The sequence below is a fragment of the Puccinia triticina genome, chromosome 5A (genome assembly GCF_026914185.1).
Source record: "Puccinia triticina chromosome 5A, complete sequence".
Classification (NCBI taxonomy): domain Eukaryota; kingdom Fungi; phylum Basidiomycota; class Pucciniomycetes; order Pucciniales; family Pucciniaceae; genus Puccinia; species Puccinia triticina.
In genome coordinates, this window is record NC_070562.1 from 77,877 (window position 1) to 99,704 (window position 21,828).

At 45.5% G+C, this 21,828-nt stretch overlaps 2 protein-coding genes across 2 annotated transcripts; both read left to right on the forward strand.

Annotated features, from left to right (window-relative positions):
• Positions 1-2,864: 2,864 nt before the first annotated feature.
• PtA15_5A11 (uncharacterized protein) lies at positions 2,865-3,626 on the forward strand (the record flags this gene model as incomplete). Its single annotated transcript, XM_053168849.1, has 2 exons — positions 2,865-2,879; positions 3,477-3,626. The coding sequence occupies 2 exons, from the start codon at positions 2,865-2,867 to the stop codon at positions 3,624-3,626; spliced, it is 165 nt and encodes a 54-aa protein (XP_053019996.1).
• A 5,296-nt stretch (positions 3,627-8,922) lies between these two features.
• On the forward strand, positions 8,923-10,664 carry PtA15_5A12 (uncharacterized protein; the record flags this gene model as incomplete). The annotated part of the gene is made up of 4 exons (XM_053168860.1): positions 8,923-9,053; positions 9,162-10,400; positions 10,482-10,556; positions 10,625-10,664. 4 exons carry the CDS (start codon positions 8,923-8,925, stop codon positions 10,662-10,664), a joined length of 1,485 nt encoding a protein of 494 aa, XP_053019997.1.
• Between the last annotated feature and the right edge of the window lie 11,164 nt (positions 10,665-21,828).

The window sequence follows — 21,828 nt, forward strand, 5'->3', positions numbered from 1 at the left end:
CAACTTGAACTAAAGTTACACCTGTGTTGGAAATAAAGTGAACAAAGATTCAAAGTTAACATTGAACTAACATCAGACCTAATTCAATATAAAGTTACAGCTTGGCACTCTCTAGAGAGTGCAACACATCCCCCCCTGGTGAGTGTGCCAAAGCACACTCTGTAATAGGACTGTGCTTTGGGATACAAGGTATCCTGTATTTCTTACTGGATGTCCCACTCAGGATATCTGGTGGTGGTTGAAGTGAAGCCCAGTTTGACCCCATAACCAATCCAAAATTCTAGGCCGAAGGGAGGCCTCTAGCCTAGCTCACGTGTGCGCGGGGACTAGGCTACAAGTCCCACTTTACAATGTCCCCATGTGCACAGACCTGCACTTCTGGTAACAGAGAATGACTGTGACCCCCAAGCCCCGTAGGGGATTGGGATTTGTTTTCCCCCCTCGAGCCCGACTTCATCAACGAAAGTCTTCACGCTACCCATGGGTAGCGTGAAGACTATTGCAATATTTTCTTCCTTCACTAATCACACAGACGACCTCCTTGGGACTCAAGCAATAAGGCTGTGCCCCAAAAGAGGGTTTCGGGTCATGCCCCAGGGTCCGGGGCATCGGGATGGGCCTTAAAAATGCCCCGAACCCCGGTGCATATAGTGTTATTTCGCGGAAGGAGGATTTCTTTGGGGGTGGTGTCTTTTGTTTTTATTCTTGACATTAAAATGGCCATATGTAGTATGTACAGGTTTATTTTAATGAAACAAGTTGAGAAGCACAAGCAAGAACCCCAAGGAAAAGGGTGTAGGCACTGATAAAAGATGAAAGGATGTTACAAGGGGCCATTGAAAGCCTGGTACCATCCCTCGAGACACAGCAGGTGCTTGATGTTCCTTGGTTTGAGGGCGGATTGCTGCCAGTAGACGATTTGTCGGCCTTTGGAGAATACACGCTTGGAAGCTGCGCTTGTTGCCAGGATTGACAGGTATTTACAAGCCATTTTCAACAGGATAGGATAAGTATTGGGTTGACCGGCCCAATAGGCGAGGATCTTAGTGCCTCGCGGTTTGGGATCCTCCTTCAAGTAGCTTGGGATCCTCCGTAGCTTGGGATCCTCCTTCAAGTAGCAACTGATTCCAGAATCAATCCCCTCAATTGGTGCGGGTTGATGATAAAAGGCAGTTGGAAAGAAGTTGGAGCCTGATCCGGAGGCTGGGGATTGTGCTTGGGTTGATAACAGACTCGGCCGTCCCGTCTTGTCGACACTCCCACTAATTTTCAACTTAGAATGTTATCTTTCAGCGGCGTCATAGCTATGGGTGATAAGTCCAACGCAAATATCTGCAGGATATTACCACGAGCACGTTTAGAGAGTAACACTTTCAGAATTAAACCGTGGGGATAGTGAAAAAGGCTAGGATTTATATTGGAACTGTTCTCCCAATGGTTGAGTTTGGTCGGATAATTGGGAAGATGAAAGGAAAGTTTTTTATTTTTTATTTTTTTTTTATTTTGTTATATTTAGTCAATTGATTATTTATATGTTGATTTTGTTTCTTTATGTTGGAGGTTCAGTGGAGCTATAACAAGAAATTCTATTTGTTGATTGGTTGTGTACAGCTTTCAGGGTTTACGGGAAAAGGAAAGGAGTATGTAAGTCTGAGAAGAGCTCGCCGGCTGACTACTATGTTCAATGGTTTGGTATTATTTGTCAAAGGTTACTTGTCTGAATGCCGGCTACTGATGTCTGGGGAATGTGGAGATGTTATTGGCTTGCTGGTTGACTACTGGGGTTAACGGTGTCGGAAGAGAATACTCGTCAAGGCCGGCTACGGGTGTATGATAAAGATTTTTAGAACAATTCAAGCTGCTCTAGCAAGAGCCTCATAAGCTGTTGGAGGTAGAGCTCAAGGAATCAATGATTTCATTACATACACCAGGGGGGAATCCGTGGCACTTCCCACAAAGTGCCATATCGTAATTCCATTAGACCGGGGGACTGATGTCATGCTGGATTTAACCATAACTCTTGTATAACTTTTTACCCTATGGCAACAATCACTGAAGCCCAATTTATGCACAAATATCTGTTGATCAAATGTTTCATTAGGGATCATCTGGAGAGGACAATGTATTCATTTCATGAAGATCCCCATGTTCAACCAATGATGAGGTTGATTCTGGGCCCCCTTGGGTAAGACACAATTCAGCTTCTTGATTTGTGATTGAATCAACAAGCACTTTCCAAGCTCCTTTTGAAAAGAAGATATTGGAAGATTGAATTAGGCATCTTTGTGGACGTATCCACCTTGTATTTATACTACTGTGGCTGGTTGGTTGCTTTAAATCATCTCTAAGATTGGAGAGAACATTCTTCAATCTTGCTTCAGATTTGGAATTTCTAGTTTCAAGTCTCCAGGTGCAGATGGTCATTCCTCCTCAAAATGATTCTAAAAAGACTTTCAAGCTGTCAACACCCCTAATGTGTGGAAAGCTGTGACCCTCTGGTATGCAGAGTGCCCTGACAAGATTAATGGGGACATGATGTGCTTTAATAATGGGATTTCACCGGTGACATTCCCTCAAGATTGCTGTACCCGCCACGCTGGATCCAGGGGACACAGGCACCCTTGGAGTTGGACCACACTGTTTTGTGATCACCAAAAACAAGCTGGCCCTGATGTCAGTGTATCAAGTGAGTTCTGACCATGTAGTGTACGTTCCTTCCTTTGGGCTGGATTGGAATTTATTATTGGGTTCTTACAAACGGATGCTGAGAGGTGTGAGGGCTGATGCAGCTGATCTTCCGTGCAATGCATGTATGTTGGTGCAAAGGTAGTATTATCTGTGCGTGATAATTTCTTGAACTTACCATGGTGGGCTTCCAGGTTCAGGGAGAGCCAGCTGTATTGCACCGGATATGTCTCAAATCACTCGTCCAACGTGCGGGTGGGATGGGAGTTGAAGGGTGGATGAACGCTGTGTGATGTCCACCCTGACGTTTGCGTGAACGTCAGGGTGGAAATCTATCACACAGCTGCTTGCGGGGACTCCAGGGCATTTTCCCCATGGCCCCGACCCCGCTCTTCTTGGCTCACCAGGGTTTCTTGGCCTGCCAAACTTCCTGGACATTGTCCCCAGCCAAGAAGGTGTTAGACGCTCAACGTATGAACCCTCATGCGATGTCTGAGCGTCCTTGTGGCAAGGAGACCCAAATTGACCCCTGATGCAAAACTGTCACGGAGAATTGCCGTCTCACAGTGCAATCAGCTTGCATGTGATGACCCGTCCTCACCCCAGCAGCATGCTCGCAAAGATAATGGAGATATTCCCCAATCAAGAAGAGTTCACCCAACAGAGGCCTCTGCCTACCGCCAGAGATGTCACAGTTTTACACGCGGCATATGTTTTTTACCCATCCCCATCTTTCCAACATTTTTTAAATTGCTAAATTCTGGTTGGCTCCTTTTGTGGCTGTTGTTAAGTGCTCCAAACATCACAGCCCATCAGCAACAACCCGGTCATGCATCCTGGCGTTCCTGCACACCCCTCCAGCCTTCTCTTCATCAACACAACACCCAATCAGGACCTTCCCAGCAAACCCTCTTGCTCTGGAAACCCCCGGCGAATCATGATCACTTTGACAGACCTTCCTCAGATTATCACCAATCACACCCACAAGACTTTGTTCAATTCTTTGATTGTGGGTTCAGTAAAGGCTTATGTCAAGAGTAAATTACATACTTGCAAAATGGCTGTTGGCTCAGAGATTAAGAGCCGTTTGGATCATGAAATGAATCATTTTTTCTGTTGATGTAAAATGAATACATTTTACCTTTCCTCCCCTACCTTCCAGTAGTTTGGTTGGTTTAATTAATGCAATCAAATTCTACCATGTAATTTCCTAGTTGCTGATACATTAGTTAGACAAGACATCACTATGAATTCAAGATCATATGAACAATCCTTCAGGCATTATTTACAGATGCACAAGTAGTTGACTTCACGAGAAGTTACTGAAAAAAACTACGGTATGGCACTCTGTGGGAAGTGCCACGGATTCCCCCCTGGTGATACATATGGAATGACTCTAAATAGTATCTACAAGAGTATGTGACAGGCCACGTAGTCAAGGTCACTGTACATGTCATCTACATTTACCAAAAAGGCTGAGCTCCTTTTTGCAGGCGCATCAGTGGTATCAAGTGGCTGCGACTTGTTGGATGTCCCCCCGGTGGAGGCCTCTTCTTTTTTGGTATACCCCTTTGTCACCTGCGAGTAGGTAACTGAAGTGCTAAGTAGACTGGCAAAGAAGAAGGCCTCAGGGCCTGATCACATTCCCAATGAAATCCTCTCCATATGCGCAGCAGAGCTGGCTGACACTCTTGCTACCCTTTTCAACAGATGCATACGCGAGAACTGGTTTCCCGCTGCCTGGTGCATCGCCACCACAGTCATTATCAGGAAGTTTGCAAAACCGGATTACACCAACCCAGGGGTGTACCGGCCAATAGCCCTGCTCAACACAATCAGCAAAGTCTCTGAGTCAACCATTGCTGACCGACTTACTTTCTGGGCAGAATCGCAGAACATCATCCCCGACGGACACTCAGGAGGACGCCGAGGTAAAGGGTGCAAAGACGCTCTGCTGGCGCTAACTATGTGGGTAAAGCGGAAATGGAGGGAGGGAAAGACAGTCACGGCTCTGTTCTTAGATGGGAAGTTGGCCTACCCGTTGGTCAACCCCTGCTGCCTGGTTCATTCCCTCCGTCGGAAGGGATGCCCCACCTATTTGTGGAAGATCATAGGCCGTTTCCTGGAAGGTTGACGCACAAGAATTTGCCTCGCGTATTACAAATCAGCTGAGTTTGAAGTTGATAAGGGGCTCCCACAGGGCTCACCCTTATCAGTAATCCTGTACATCATCTACAACTCTGATCTGTTGCTAAGGCAATTTGACTTTGATAGGGATGAGGTGTCTTTAGGCTTCATCAATGATGTTTTTGACCTCTCGGAGGGAAGGACCGTAGAAGAGGCCAGGGCGCGATTGAATCAGATAGGGGAGGAGTTGCTCTTGTGGGGCAGGAGCCATGGGGCTATCTTCAATAGCCGGAAGGCACAATTCGTGATCTTCACACATTCAAAAGCGGCTAAGTCCCCTCTCCTCTTTAATGACCAGGAATTGGCCCTGCAGCGGGATGTCAAATGTCTGGGCCTTTGGCTTGATGAGAAACTGACGTTCAGGAAGCAACACGCACAGGTTAGGAAAAAAGCCGATGACACTCTAGGCCAGCTCCTTAGGATCGGCAGCTTGGCGTGGGGAATATGGGAGCAGGAGCGCGGGATTCTGATCTTGGCTGTTCTTGTGCCCAGGGTTCTCTACAGGTTGCAGGTCTGGTTCACCTCCCTGAACAGGCAGCAAGTTTCAAACATGATCTCATAGAACACTTGGCGGCACGTTTTGTGTTAGGGGCTCTGAAGTCCATGCCGGTCAAATACCTCAACAAGTATTGGCCCTTCAGATGCATCAAAACAACCGCTATAAACCGGATTACAAACTTTTACCTGAATAAGCTGACTAGGGTGACTCACAGGGCTACGGCAATAGAGCAGCAGATTTGAACTGAACTGTTGTGGACGGCCAGGGATTTCCCTAGCCCGGTCCACGCCTCCCTCAACCAGGAGGTACTGGCTGGCCTCGCGGAGAAAAGGCTCAAGGTGGTAAATTTGGACAACGTTAGCAGGCCCCCATGGCGACCCAAAAGACATGTGAAGCTTGTTGTTGACAGGGCCAGCAAGCAGGAGGCAAAACAATCAGTGGTATCGTTCCTCAAAACAGTAAACCCCGCTTCTGACCTGGTTATCTTCACTGACGGCTCTGCTCACCCAGAGGAAGGGCTAGGAGCAGTGGCGGTCTCAATAGATGGAAGTATGTCTGAACTTGCATTCTTAGGTCCGCCGGGCACGGCCTCCAACTTCAAGTGTGAATTGGTAGGCATCCAGCTTGGACTGGAGATAGGCAGCATGGCAAAGCTCCCGGTAACCAGGGCCCGAATAATCATCTTGACGGACAGCCAAGCAGCCATTGACAGGTTGAGGAACCCAAGGGCTCCAAAATCAGGCCAATACATTCTTTCTCAAATCCAGGGTACAGCTGACTCTATCCCAATCTCAACACAGATTATGGTCCGATGGTGCCCGGGCCACGTCAGGATCAAGGGCAACAAGCTGGCCAACAGAAAAGCGGCGGAGGCCAGAAGAGCTTCCCTCCTCAATGAGTCAATCAGGAGCAGCGTGTCAGCCAAGAAGACCAATTTGCTCCAGAAGGAGAAACTATGGAAAGGGTCCCTGCGAATGACCTTTCCTGTCCAGGCGGCATTCCATCAAACTTGCTCAGGGCACATCCATTTGAATGCTTTCCAATTCAAGTGCAGTCAAGCTCCATACCCAATTTGCTTGGAGTGTGGGGTCCCCAAAACAGTGGATCACTACCTTGTCTCTTGTTCCAGGTACACCAGGGCTAGGGCAGTAGCCAGGACAATCCTCCGCAACAAGAGGATCACCACAGTCACGACCAGAACTCTCCTCCACAACCCCTTGGCCTTCCTGGCCACAAAAATCCTTCATCAAACTCTTGGCCAGACTCCCTCAATTCCAACGGGAAAGCAAATTTGGGGATACCCTTTGAGATCCCCCTTCCAGCTCTTTGGACCCAACTTCTCCCCACGGGTTCTTCCCTTTTTCTTTCTTCTCTTTTAAATAAATAGCGAAGAAAAACTCTCAAAAGCAAACTCCTAGAAAGCCCGTTAAAGTTCTCCCCTCTATTTTCAATTGTAAGGCTGTGCGGTTCTGCTCCGTAGTTAAATTTGTAAGCTAGTTGAATATGCATAGTTCACAATGTTAAATCAAATCTGCACTTAAAAAAAATAAAAAGAAGCCCCTTAACCTGTTCATGGCCTGTTGTTATTTCATTTATTTTCATTGTCTGGGTGCAAGTCACACGTACAACTGGAGGTTTTATGGTAGTTTCACAATCTGAGATGTGGGCGAGACAGGGCCCAATGGATGCAAGAGAGTTGGCAGCTTTGCATCCATGATCCATTTAGCATTCACTGCCGTTTATTTCTAGTACTCTTGTCGAGGATAGTGTAAAGACATACGCCTGTGTTTACTGCGCCGATGTCAAAGCCATGCGCCTTAAAGGTGTAAATTTTCCATCTTCTAGGGCTAGTAGGGACGTTGAGTTCTCAGCTAGCCCAAGTGTGGGAAAAGATTGAGAGTAGAAAAACCCTTGATTTCCTAGCCATCCGGCGTATCAAAGGGTTAGTACTCAATCAGACTAGAAAAGATATTTTTGTTGATTGTAGAATTTTTCAAGAGAGAGTTTGAAGGCAAAAACCCTGCCTGCCCTCAAAATGGGGTGGGTGGGTGGTTAAAAAAAATTGAGTTTGAAACCTTTTTCCCCTAGATACGTTGTTGTGAAAAAAGGGTCTAAAACGAAATAGCTAGGATGGACGGTCGGGGAGCGGTGAGCGAGGGGAAGAGGTCTCTGAGGAGGATACTCTTTATCGACTCAAGACTATCTTCTTGACCAACGCTCAGGCCTGTCTATTCTATTCCGGGCGGATCATTGGTCTACGAAACACGCCCGTCCAATCCTGCGCATGGACTTTGGCACCCTCCTGCGTTCCTTGCTCGCGTGCCATCAATCTGAGATGTGTGCGAGACAGGGCCCGATGGGCTCGAGAGTGGGGAGCCCAATATTCCGAGAATCCGACCAGATATTCCGGGTTTTTACCGGATATCACGTGACCGCTACCGGATATTCCGCGCGGATGTTTGAAGTGTACAAGGTGTTTCGCCAGCAGACGGTTTGATGGCGCTGTTCCTTCGAGTCTATGTGGTGCAAAATTTGGTACATAAATCCCAACAGGCCCAGGCCTCTACTGAAGTCCCAGTGCATTTTGAGGTCAGCAAATGTGATATTCAAACCCTCCCATTCCTTGAAGTTCAGTTGTATATCAGAATGGAACTAATGCTTGTCTTGGTCAGCTCGAGAGAGTTCAGTACCCCAAACTCTGCTCTCAGTGGTACGATAGTAATGAGGATCAGCAACTTGATCAAGCCCTGAGATCGTCTTATGAGAAAACTTTAACCATAGTTGCAGATACATAATTGGTTCAGTGACCTCTTTGCAAGCATTGCTTGCCCAGGTCTCCTACCAGGCCGTTGATAGTCTGAGGCCGTGTTGTGTTTTTGGAAAAACGTAGTCCATCGGTGGCGGGTGGATCAGAGAGATGGGAGACTCCCTGTAGATACCACTTCTGCAATTAAAAAGAGGCTTCTCTCTGAACTGCAGCCCATCGAGTTTTTGAAAACTAAAACGAACTTTGTCGGGCGTTGTAGAGGTAAATATCCTAGCAGCTGATTAAGGCCGGTAGGGAGTATCGTCACCCCAGTCGCAAGCCGAATGGGGGGGGGACTTCGGCGGTAGACATTATCATCGCTCATTAGCCCAGCTTTCATCTCCTTAGCTTTACTTTCGCAAGCCCGGCTCCCTCAGACACCTGCAACTTCAAGGCAGACACAACCTTCCTCCGGATAATCGCCCTAGACCCCAACCTCTTGACATCTTCGTGAGGCTTGATTTTGTGTCGAAGCTGCCGGTTTCTTTTTCACGTACCCAGCAATATTTTTGTGTTCGTCCTCCTCCTGCATAAATAAAATACTGAGCCTCATCATTAACTGGGGAAACATATCCTCAACAGCCCGCTTTCTCATCTGATCATCTAATTGTCCAAAACTCCATCTCGCCTCGTACTGATTACTAGTTAAGCGGTCCCGAAAAAAAAAGAAAATAAGACAAGAAACTACTACATAAATAATAGTCTGTGACCATTAATCTGCAGTCTTGAGGACAAGCTATCTCAAATGAGTTTACCTGAAGCCGATGGAATCCGGGCAAGGACCAATAGCAACGGCGGTGGCAACGGCGGTGGTCGTTTGGACCATGAGATAATACCAAAGGTATATGGCGAAGATGGGTGTGAGATACCGATAGCGTCAGCTTTGTAGATTACCAGATTTCGTTGCTCAACCCACCCCAGCTCAGTTTCAAGTTCAAGTAGCTGATTTGATTTCTTCTCGTATCTTTTCCTATCTTTTCTCAGTTTCAACGATCACAGCCTCGGAGAAGAATGGTCCAGTGCGAACAATTTGAGCCGAAAGAATCCGACCTACACTGGTTCATGTTCTACTTTACTGGCGCCATCACTCGACTTGAGCAGCCCTGGCCTTGAGCTACCTGCAAACCCAGTTGTGCTACCGCAGGGCACGTGGGATCCACTCCTTTTTCCGAACCAATTGGAGCAGATGAACTTGGGGACTCCGACCTCTGAAGATTTCTTGAGGCATCAATTCGACTTTCTCAATACCAATGGCCAACCTGAGCTCTTGAGCTATGAGTATAACCAGCCAGTAATGGTTTCAAGCCCTACCTACCAGCTCTCAGAAACAGATTCGCTTCTTCCTTTCGAAAACCACTCGCACAGCAGCTCGACCTATCATCAAGCGCCGGTAGCAAATTCGAATTTCTTCGCCAAAGCGATGGAAAGTCGAGATATTTCACCATTCATGCCCTTCAGCCAAGATACCGCTTCTAGTTTGATTAGTTGTCCTTCTGGGCCACAGCCTCTCCCAATACTTTCGTCTCCCCTGGGCCTTGATTATTATAATTTAGAGACTAGCCGAGCTGCCCCGTTGATAGGTTTGAAACGATCACTACCCATACTGAATCGAGGAGAAATAAACCATAACGCGCACGAGATCAAAGAAAGCTTGCTTGGATTCGACGCACGTGGCGGCCCGAGTTTAATGTCTGATTTTAACGGCTTGCCCGATTCAACCACCTCGAATTATCATACCGAAAGGTTCCCTGAAGCTGGCGAGAGCTCTTCCCAGCTTTCATGGGATATGAGGACGCGGTCCTCCCCATCCCGTTCCCCATCTTACGATCAATCTTCGAGTGAGCCTGCGAAATACCTCGACATGAACACTTCTGCTCACCTCGGCTCCTCAGGTCTCATCTCGTCCCTGCGTACATCAGGGGGTTCTCCCTCCAAAATCGTGGCTCATGGCGGCACTCGAGAACCTGATAAAAGTACGAGTTCTGGAAAAAAGCAAAACTCGCCACAGATGACTGGAAATCGAGAATACCAAGCGAATCAAAAACGAGTAGGAAGTCTGATTGATATACATCATCTAACGAACCATGTGCCGAGAAGAAGGTTAACTGTCGAGCAGGAACAGATACTCTTGAGGCGTTTCGCAGTTCAAGAGTATCTTAGTAAACGTGAGATGGAAGAACTCGCGGAGAAGTTAAAAATACCAACAAGTCAATTGAGGACATGGTACGCGGATGCTTTCCTAACTTCTTTCCCGTTCTCTTGTTTTCTGTAGGGTGCTGCTTGACTGATTGTCCTCGGCTTCAGGTTTGGGAATAGAAGATCGAAGCTTAAAGCTGCTGCTAGACAGAAGGCAAAGATGGAGGCGGGAATGGGGCACTTGTGAGCTTTGGAACCCAAGGCGCGCAAATAGACCAAGTATTGAAGCTAACTTGGAGAATGTTCACTAGGACTGACGCCGAACTCAGAAGCCTCAACAAGAGAAGCTAAGGAGAAGATAGAATCCGATTCTTGCCAGCTTTGCTGAAAGATAAAAAAGGAGATTATGACTTTCTTCCTTTCCTTTCGAGTGAGTTAAAATCAACCCGAAAAATGAAGAGAAAGAATGATGTCCGTTCAACATATCATTCATCTGCAACGTTGATACTTCCCATCGAAATTGTTTAATTGAATTTCTATTAATCCTTTCGTACTTCCGCTCAACCCCAAAATCTCTTCAAAGGGAATCCCATGTCCAAAACAATATGATCCATAGAGCTCATTATTCAACTGATCAAATTAAGTAGCTGGCTCATAGAAAACCCCGCCTGTTACATCAATTGCTCCACTTTTCTCAAGACTTGTCTCAATATTACACTTTCAGCCCCAAATAATGTTTTTCACTGTAAAAAATAGAGAACCACCTGGGCCATGTAAACAACAAACTGAGTCTTCTTGAAGAAAAAAATAAATCATTGTCCATGGTGATCTACATGTGGATTATAAGCTGTCAAGGATGCCAGCAAACAGTACCAACAGTGGGCCGCTACATTGCACTGCGCTAAACGGACACATCGCGCTAGCGTAGCGGCGCTTGCCGCAGCCCAATTATGATGTAGTGTTAGAGATTCTACGCCGCGGGCCCTATATGGATCAAATAGGGCCACAAAAAAGATATGGGCCCGCGCAAATTCTCTTTGTCCACTGCAAGGGCTGTAATGACCGATGAAAGTCAACCAACTGGGGTTGTGGTGTGCATGAGAGTTTGTGAAATCTTCCAAGGTGGGAAGGATCATACAGGATGAGGCATTAGGGCTGGGTGTATTGAGCTGTATATATAGATCTCAATAGGGACACTTGATCCTTTTCCCTATTAGGATGGTTAAAAATCAAAATTATTCAGTAACAGAAAAATGTCAAACCAGCAAAGAACATCAGGGCCTGTAACATAGGGCATGAAAATTCAAATTTGGCAAATTTATTTCTCTCAATATTTCTTAGAACTAAAAGCAAAAGTGAAACAATCCAATACAATATAAGTATTGGTTGACACACTGTATTGTATTATTTTTTTAATAAATAAGAACTCAATACTATTGTATCAAAAAAAAACAATAGAATACTGAGTATTGCATCAAAAAAAGATACATTACAGACCCAAACAATACACCAAGTATTGGATTGTATTGGTTACCCAAGCCAAATTTATTAGATTGTATTAGTGACCCAATCCAATACTGATGCATGTGAATTGTACTCAAACCCAATCCATCCAAAATCCAATTTTGCTACCAAGCAGAATTGTTTTTTTTTTTTTTTTTGCTTAAAATCCCAGTTTTGATACTGTTTATGTGAGTATGTTCAAAAAAAAAAAGCTTTACTCCCTCCATGAATTTTGTGAATTTCAGTGATTATTTTTTGAAAAATTATTTGGCCAATTCAATCAATTTTTTTTTCTTACTTCAAGCAGTTTTGCTACCAACACAGACCAACTTCATCATGAGTATGTGAGTTGAAAAAAATCCAAAATTGCTGCCAAATTTAAAATTTTCATGAGCATCCACCATGGGAGTTTGCTTGGCACTTGCGTGCAAGTGCCATTGCACAATATTGTTTAAGAACCCTGTTAGATATATCCTGGAACTTGAGCCTCAATGTATGCTGAATTCATGATGAATTTATGTTTAAACTAGGGAAATTGCGGCTGCGCCGCAGGAACTTAGACTGAACTCAACAGATAATCAAAGGAAAACCAGTTAATGTCCGCAAAACTTGCAACCTTTGCAACATTGACGCACGGAATGCCATTACCGCTACAATGCAACATTGACGCACGGAATGCCATTACCGCTACAATTTCTTGACTCTTGAACCACAGTTATGTACCTGATCAGACACATAATAGCTGTCACATTAATAAAATGTATAGCAAACCACAAGAACAGTTGTGCTGAATAGTTTTACAATGAGTACACTTTTTGTAATGTGTCCTGGAGACTTCAAATGTTGGCAATGTTTTGTTCTAATTCCCAGTGGAGTGCTCCACATTGCAGGAATGTGTTGCTGCAAGTTTTGCGACCAAAATTCTCCAAAATATATTCTTCTGCAGTGTGGTGTGATAATAACTTGGTAACTATACCAGGGGCTAATTGAGGGATATTATGAGTGAAGATTTGAATAATATTCTTGTATTCAGAGGTGTTGAGATTGGTGATGGGGAAAGTATTGCATGCAAGAGTGTAAGGGTTGGGAGACCCTTCACTGTTTGGAGGCTGAGTGGTGCAGTGGGACAAGGCACAAGGCCTGGGACGTTCTAGAACCAACATCATCGGGGGCTATATATTTCAGGGCTAGCCAGGCGGAGAGAGATAGCGTTCCAGTTCTTTCTGTTAGTCTAGGTAAAAGCAGAGAGTCAGAAAAGAGAAGAGAGAGAGAAATACACAGCTCACCTGGCCAGGTGGAGAGAGATAGCGGTCCGGTTCTCTGCCAGGCTAGGTGGGGGCAGGGTGATGGCTGGACTAAAGTCACTGTCATTTGACATGGCCCGTGAGGCCTTGTGAAACCCGCAGGGAGTGCGGGGCTTCACAAAGAGTTGGGTACAAGAGCGTGAACTGATATGACCCTGATTAATGTATACTCCTGGTGATTGAAAAATTGGCTGCATCCCAAGAATATTGTTTTCCAGAAGTGCAATTCATCACTGGCCCACAACCAAGTTGTTATGGAGAGTATAGACTCACCCCTAAATGTATGTGATAACTGACCCAACAACACAAATCAGCAGCCGGCTCCGGATTGAGCATTGAGAAGGTTGCTCCGAGGCACAGGATTAGGACCTCATCTACACCTCACAGCATTAAATATTGTAGATGGTTTGCATTGACTAAAAATGTAAACCTGGGATGAGTGGGCTGTTTTTGGACCAGGTATGCCCCTGAATATGATTAGGTGAACTGGGTGAGATGTTACTTAAATTTGTTTGTTACATCACAAGACAGGTAGAGTACCAGGGGTATAGATGTGTGAGGCATACCTGGGTGAATATAGATACATACTCTGTCTTGTAGGCAAGCTGGTTGGAAAATGGAAACACATTAATGTGTGGGATTGTAGATTAGCTGGACCTGGTTGATAGGTTTTGTATAGTTAATTTTTGTTGGATGAAGCCATCTCAACATGGAAAGCACTAATTTGGATATAATGGCAAAAGGACACTCTGGCCACACAACCGGGATAAGAAATCCAATCTCAGTTACCAGAATTAGGCCTGGGACTATTTATTTTATGGTTTAGACTTTTTGCAGCGGTTTCTTAATGCTACAGGCACAAGTCTCATTCAGTGGGCTAGAGTAGTGCAGAGGAAGAGGTGTCATCACAATCCATCACAGGATCACAAAATTAGCCATAATAGGAACAGAGACTTGTGAACATGAAGCCAGGATATTATTCCATTTTAATTACTGGAATTGGTGTTGGTGTGGCCTGCTAAGGCCCATAATTTGGGCTAGGAAAATGGTACAATATAGGAACAGAGATTGTGACAGTGAAGCCAGGATATGGTTACATTTTAATTACTGGAATTGGTATTGGTGTGGCCTGTTAAGGCCCATGATTTGGGCTAGAAAAATGGTACAGGGCCTCGAGATGATGCAACCGGAATGCAAGTAAATTTACATTTAAATCAAATTGTACACAGTGTTATCGGTTTACGGCACATGATTTGGCGGTGGAATTGCAGTTCAGGGTTGAGTGGAGGAAAAGAGGTCAGGTGAGTTAATTTGAGCACACAGAATAGGAACATGGAATGGTAATGCAGGCAAAGCAATTTATTGGAATTGGAACAATAGTTTTGACGCGCATGGTACATAGAAATTCTGATTTGTGGAAATGACCGCACTGGGAAAAACTGCTGTGGAAACAACCAAAAAAATTGATGTGCTGCATTTGGTGTTTGGTTTCAGATAGTTCTGAGTCATGGAGATGTATCTAGAACCAAATGTTTAGAGGGCAGAGCTGAGGGGCAGGCCAGGTGGCATTAGGAATTGGGATAATGCCACTCACGTGTCATGTGCTGCATTTGGTAGTTGGTTGTAGATAATTCCAAGTCATGGAGATGTAACTACATATATCCAAATGTATAGAGGGTAGAGGGGCAGCTTAGCTTTAATTGGGAATTGGGATACTGCCACTCGCGCAGCTCTTGCTGTATATATGTCTTGTGAGGTAAGAAGCATCAGCATGCCAAGAGCCGAGGATAGTGCGAACCCCATTGGAACAACATGCCAAGAGCCGAGGGAAGTGCAACCCATTGGGCCTCAGCTCTTTGGAAAAAAGTTGTTATGTGCTCAGCGTGTGTGTCCATGGAAGGAAATCTGCAGAAACAATGGAACTATTTTGATGTATCCCCTGGACAATAAGTGTGTGATTAACTGCTGAAATGCGCAGAAGAAGAAAAACAACAGCTGTCAAACTAATTCAGTAACTGGGTCGTGTATAGCAAAAGGAAATGCTGTGGCAAGGAAATGAATGATGCGGCTGTATCAAACGTAATAAGACAGGGGCATTCAAGACAACAAGACACATTTAGATGATAGTATAACGTATTGAGTTTATCAATTGGTGCAATGCTGCAGATACCAAATGCATTGCAACAGACGTTGTTGTGATGCTTGCCGGTTTCACGAGCGGGAAAGGTGTGAGCAAACTTGGTTGGGGGTTCATTGCAGGGATGGGGAGGTCTATTTATAGCTCGGGAGAAGGTGGAGCTCGCCTAGAAGAGCATAAAAGGTATACAAGAGGACCCGAGACTTATTGGATGAGCTCGTTGGGATCAGGGAAGATAGAAAAAGAAGGCCGGACTGGATTTGTACCGCGAACGGCTATATATGAGATATTGGGCCGAGAGCGGCGAAAAAGCGAATAGGAAAGAAACGCTACTGACAGCTGGGTCTCTTACCTTAATAGGGCTACCGGAGGTCGTTTACTATACAAGGAAGTGGGAGACTTCACATTGTCATGGGTGGAGAACACCAATACGGAGAATGTCACATATAGCGGTGTGAGAACTCCTTTGGGACGGGTGGCAGTTCTGTGAGGGGGAGATAACAAATATGATATTTGCAGTTAAGCAATATTTATGTTACAGGTGGTTTGAAGGACCTGCCCCTCTATTGTACTACACAAGGATTCTGACAACAAAATTTATTTATTGTTGTGGCAAAACCTTGATAGAGATCACTATGTGCAGTAGTCTCTATATCAGACCTAGATCAAACTTGAATTCAGCGGAAAAGTGGATTTTGTAAGGGAAATGGAGTTAGAGTGGTTTACAGCAGCCTTGAGTCAGATAATGGAAATGAGCCTAAACGTAAGATAAGTTTTATATGGTTTTATATGTTTGTGATATGAAAGTGGAGATAAACTGATACAAAACTTCTGAGAGAACTGATGTTATATGTGAACTATTCAAAGTGTCTTTGCCCTCTTCCTTAACCTTCAGTTAAGAGCACAATGGGTTAAGATCACTCTGACTTGTTAAGAGCACAAGTGGGTGATGCTTGCTACTTGACTACTTAGAACTACTCTGAGGCATGAAAGATGTTGATGGGCAACTTGATTGAGATCACACTACTGGATTTTATGTGGATGTGACTAGTAACTCTGAGTGAGATGTGTGTTCTGGTTAGGATTGCCTGAGTGGCATGCTGAAAACTGAGGAGGGAAAATCTCCTCCTTTTATAGTAAAATGTGAGGGATTTTTGCTGGTGGGGATCCTTGTGAGGGATTTTTGCTGGTGGGGATCCTTGTGAGGGATTTTTGCTGGTGTGACCACCACACAGGTGTCCATGTGGTGATGGTATCCACGTGGTTGTGGTGGTGGTGTCCATATGGTATCCACGTGGTTGTGGTGGTGGTGTCCATGTGGTGTCCACGTGGTGGTGTCCATGGCGCCTACAAAATTATGGAGTTGTCCACAGGTGGAGCCATGCTGTGGTACGTGGGTGGAGCCAAACAACAACCCTGGAGGTGTCCACAGGTGGAACCATGCCGTGGTGCGTGGGTGGAGCCAAACAACAATCATGGAGTTGTCCACAGGTGAAACCATGCCATGGGCAGAGCCAAACCACGCCACTACATACACTATAAATATGTCCTTCAGTCTAATTCTATACTATGTACTATCAAGATATCTCTACAGTATGTAATTATGCTTATGAACACAGTATAATAATAGTAACTTTTGACTGAGTGCAGCTAGCCTAGTGGTTCCAGTGAGTGACTAGGGGTTAAATGACCTGTAGAATCCAATTATGCAATAATACATCTAGAAATATTTCTCCTTCTCAATATTAAACTGTGACTTTATGTGATTTGATACTTGAAACACATTTGGCACACCACAGCGGTGCAATGTTACGAAGATGGTTGAAGTCCCGGATGTGGAAATTGCACTTAACACTATGTTGCGGCAGAGTTAATGTCGCATATAGCGGTGCAATCACAAAGATGGTCGAAGTCCCGGATGTGGAAATTGCATTCAACAATGTGTTGCGGAAACAAAAGCAAAGCCTTCCGGAAGAGAACCTGGCTGCAGGAGGAGACCCTGGCTAGCTGCGACCTGAAGAATATAAAAGGAGGACGCTGACGGTCAGTTGGAACGGCAAAGCCGCTGGGGGGTATTGACTGGCAAAGCCATGATTGTTGTCCTCCCAGCAATGGTCTTTTCTTAAAGATCACTGATTACATCAACAACTCCTTTTCCTGCAGACCCAACATGGGGAAATGCTGCACAAAAAATGGGGTTGTTGACGTAATTAGGGATTTTTAATTATGCTCAATTGAGCTGAAGGCACTTTGGAAAGGATTTGAATTCAATTGAAAACCAGCTCCAACTTGACTCTAGTTATTACTGGAACTACTAGAGGCCAAGGCAGCTTTGCCGCTGCAATCTCCATGTCATAGGCTGGCCTCCGCAGCATATTTTATAACATTATAATTTACCCATAATGCACTAAGTAATTGTCAATTTATTCCCACCATCATACTGATGGAATGTTCAACACTTTCAACAACTCAAGATATGCAGGCCAATAATATGGAAATTGAGAATAAAAAATCACACATGATGATGAATGGGAATTAAGCAGGAGCGAATTGCAATGTATATCAATGGCCTCTCCATGTCAATGATTTCCTCAACAAGGGAAGAAAATAGGCTTGTACTTTAGATTTTCATTGGCAAAGCCATCTTGAGACTTGGCCCCAAAGATCCCCAATGGAGAAGTTTTGATTCATATCTGTACATGCTGTATGGGTGGGAAAACCAGATCTAACACAACAATCAGATTATCTACACTTCATCACGCAGCTTCACCAGCCAAAAAAAATATTTTGAAAATGAGAGGAAGGCTGAGAGAAGATATATCAGGAGGGTCAGGATTATAATTTAATGAGAAGCAGATGTGAAAACATTGATTCACCAGAAAACTCACCAAGCCCAGCCCAAACCTTTCAAGGACAAGGATGTCCGCTGGGCCCATGTCTCTCTCTCTCCCTTGACCCCCCTGATCCATCTCAAGAGGAACGATACCATTTCTTTGGCTTCAAGGATCCGTCTCCGGTAAGTTCCTTGATCCCCCAACAAGCGAGCGGTTCTGCATCTAGTGATGGACCAGGCTGTCAAGCTTCTTAGATATTGAAGATGTATGATTTGTACTTATTTCAACAAAATATTACAAGTTTGATTGCCTATGCAATGATAATGATGATGGTACTGATGCTGATGGTCATGAAGGCGCATTCAGACTCCACATAAGACTAAAAGTACACAACATGCTTACCCACAAAAAAAGGGGGGTGAGGGGGAAGATGAGAGATGAAGAGGAGGGGGATGAGTTCTAGAAGTTGAGAATGGAGAGGCAGTTGATGAAGCTGAGGATGCCAAAGGGGGGCACAGTGTGAGAATAAAAGCTGATTAGTCGGTGGAAATGTCCGCTGACCGCCTCCTTCAAGAATATTAGTGTCCAGGCTGTGTGATTATTGGTAACTCAGCTCCGCACTGCTACTTTCCGCTAGCCTTCAGCGCTCCTCTACTGAGCCTGATCTATAGCGTAATAATCCGCAAGTGAATGAAGCTCTGCACTTCGTAAGCACAAAATCTGCAAGTAACTCTTCAAAGTAAAGATAAGATCGCAGATAATCTCCTAATAACTCTAGTACATCTGTAGTTGTAAGTACAATCATGAGTAATCCCAAGAATGATAGGATAATAGGATAAGGCAAGAGAAAATCCCTCTGTCCCCCTTTTCCCGTCCTTCCCTCCACGCACATCGCCGTTGTGGTAGAAACTTTAGTTCTGGATGGAAAAATTCAAAAATTTCTAGTTTACATATGTAGTGTTACATTACACCATCTTTTGACACACACACTCCCTTCAGTTTACATACACAGTTTTACAAAACTGCATGTATATAGCTTACATACTACCCTTTTACATATATATGTGGCTGCGTAGCAACCAGCCAGCCTCATATGCAGCTGTGTAGCAACCACAAGCCCTTATTACAGTAACCCAGCAACCACAAGCCACATTAATAAAGCGGCATAGTAACCATGGGGCTGTGCAAGTCAATCAAGCAGACTACACAGCAATACAGAAAGCTGTGCAGCTCACTTGAGAAGATTCCATAGCAACCAGAGGGCTGTGTAAGCCACACTTGTAACTAGATCACCAGCTAAATTTGCTCATGTATACACTGCCACACTGTACATAGCTGTATTTGCACAGCATTTGTAAAGGCACACCAGACAAAACCCCTCATGTACATAGACCACCAGCATAAATGCCTCACATTTTCCTATATAAGGAGGGGCTCTCTCTTCCTTTTCCCCCCATCCATCGAAGGAAGGAGATCATTCCCCCCCCGAGATTCAAATAAATTGTCACCCTCACACTCTCCACCACATAATAAAATACTAGCTTTATATTTTGAAATACACAGTCCATTGTGAGCCACTTGTGAGAAATGTATTCAACTACACTAGACCACTGTCTTCTTGCTTCCAGCCTAGCTGGGGGTGTTGTCAGTCTTTGTCTTTCAGAGAAGCAGGGGTTTCCCCACACATACTTCTCTAAATTCAGCCATAAGAGGTGCAAACCGCTTTTGGAGTCTCACACCGTTCCCACCCAATCCCGCATGTCTGGCGCTTTCCCGCACTAGTCCTCCAGCTCCGCCCGCTATCCCGCTCGTCACTTTCCCTGACTCCGCTCCTCTCCGACGCTTGACCTCCCACCGTCCTCTGTCTAGCCCCCGCCAGTCGGTCTCTCGCCACCGCCTCCACCCCGGTTCCACCCGCTGGTGCAACCCGCTTAGGCTGCCATGGCTCACCCGCTGACGCGCCGCTGATACCAGTCCACGTGTGTAGCCCTGCCGCAGTCCAGCCCTGTCTTTTCCGCTCCAATCCGAATTAGGGATGATAATCAGGCGGGTCCGCCGACGGGCCGCCCGAACCCGGTCGGGTTTGGGCCGGGCTTGGGCAGTTGTTTTTGGTAAATCTCAAATGTTGGCCCGGCCCGGCGGACCCGCGAGAGTTCTTGGGTCCAGGCAGTCAGCCCGTCGGGCCGACCCCGTATCACCCGGGGGCAACCCCCGTGCAGATATATGGACTCCAGGAGTTCCGATTCGGAGTTCCCAAGGCCAATCCATGAACCACAACCAGAGTCCAGACTACCAGTTACTTTGACGATATTGGCCGCCACCCTCAAGTCTCGACGTCATGGCGGACTCGGAGGCTCCCGGTGAGGAAATCAACATCCAGGTTACTGCCGGCCCGACCAAAAGCCAGAGCAAATCACAAGAGAAAGACCAGCAAAGCAAAAGGTGAAAACTCACCAGCGGGGTTTGGGAGCACTTCACAAAGATAATAGGTGAGTCTTTTGTTTCTTCTATCTTTGGCTTCCCTATCAAACAAGCTCAGTCAATGATTTATTTCTGTGTCAATATCTAGATTCCAATGGCAAAGAGAAGGCCAAATGCAACTACGGCGATCTGAAACTCACAGGTTCCTCGTCCTCTGGAACCAACCATCTCCGTCGCCACTTGAAGAACTGTATAGTCAAAAAGGGTGGCGTTGAAGTAGCCAAACAGTCCCTCCTGAACTTTACCACATCAGAAGCTGCCGCTGGACAGGCCGTCTGGATTTACAGCCAAGATCAATCTCACACCCGCTTGGCCAAAATGATCATACAACACAAATACCCCTTTGCCATGGCCTAGCACAAAGGCTTCATCAACTTCATGAAAGAATCCCAGCCTCAATTCAAGATGCCAGGCCGTCAGACTGTCCAAAACAATTGTATCAAAATCTTCACCAAACGAAAGGCTGTCCTCATTGAGATGCTTTCCAAGGACGCCAAGCAGGTTGCACTGACAACCAATTTATGGACCGCCTCCAATCAGACCGGGTACATGGTGGTGACCATCCACTATGTCACCAAGAGTTGGGACCTGGAGAAGCTCATTGTTAGTTTCCGACCGCTCCCCCCTCCCCACTCGGGCCCTGCAATCGCCGACCAACTCAGCCTAGTGCTTTGTGACTGGAGGCTTATCAGCAAGATTGCATTTGTCACTGTTGACAATGCTTCCTCAAACACCGCCGCCATGACTAGACTTCAACAATATGTCGATGATTGCAGGACTAACCCCAGTGCAGCAACCTTGACTTATTTCCACTTGCGCTGCTTAGCTCATATCATTAACCTGGTCGTCAAGGATGGAATCAAATTCGCCGGCACCGCCATTGATCAACTCCGAGATAGTGTACATTACATCCATGGATCCTCGAGTCGCATGGACGCTTTCAATAAGGCCCTCATTGCGGTCAATGTTGACATCAGGTCAAAGCATCCTTGTCAGGATGTTCCGACCCGATGGAACTCAACTTATCTTATGATTGAGGCCGCTCTTCCCTGTAAGTTAGCCTTTGAAGAGCTAGCCATCCAGGACAACAAATACAAATATTGTCCAACCAAGCTCCAATGGGAAGAACTCGCTTCCATGGAAAGATTCCTTGAACCCTTTTATCAAGGTATGTTGTGTATTAGTGTCAGCTCTCTGATTAATCATTCACCTTTTTTTTAACTCATTCTTTGTTGTAGCTACCGTGCTGTTGAGTG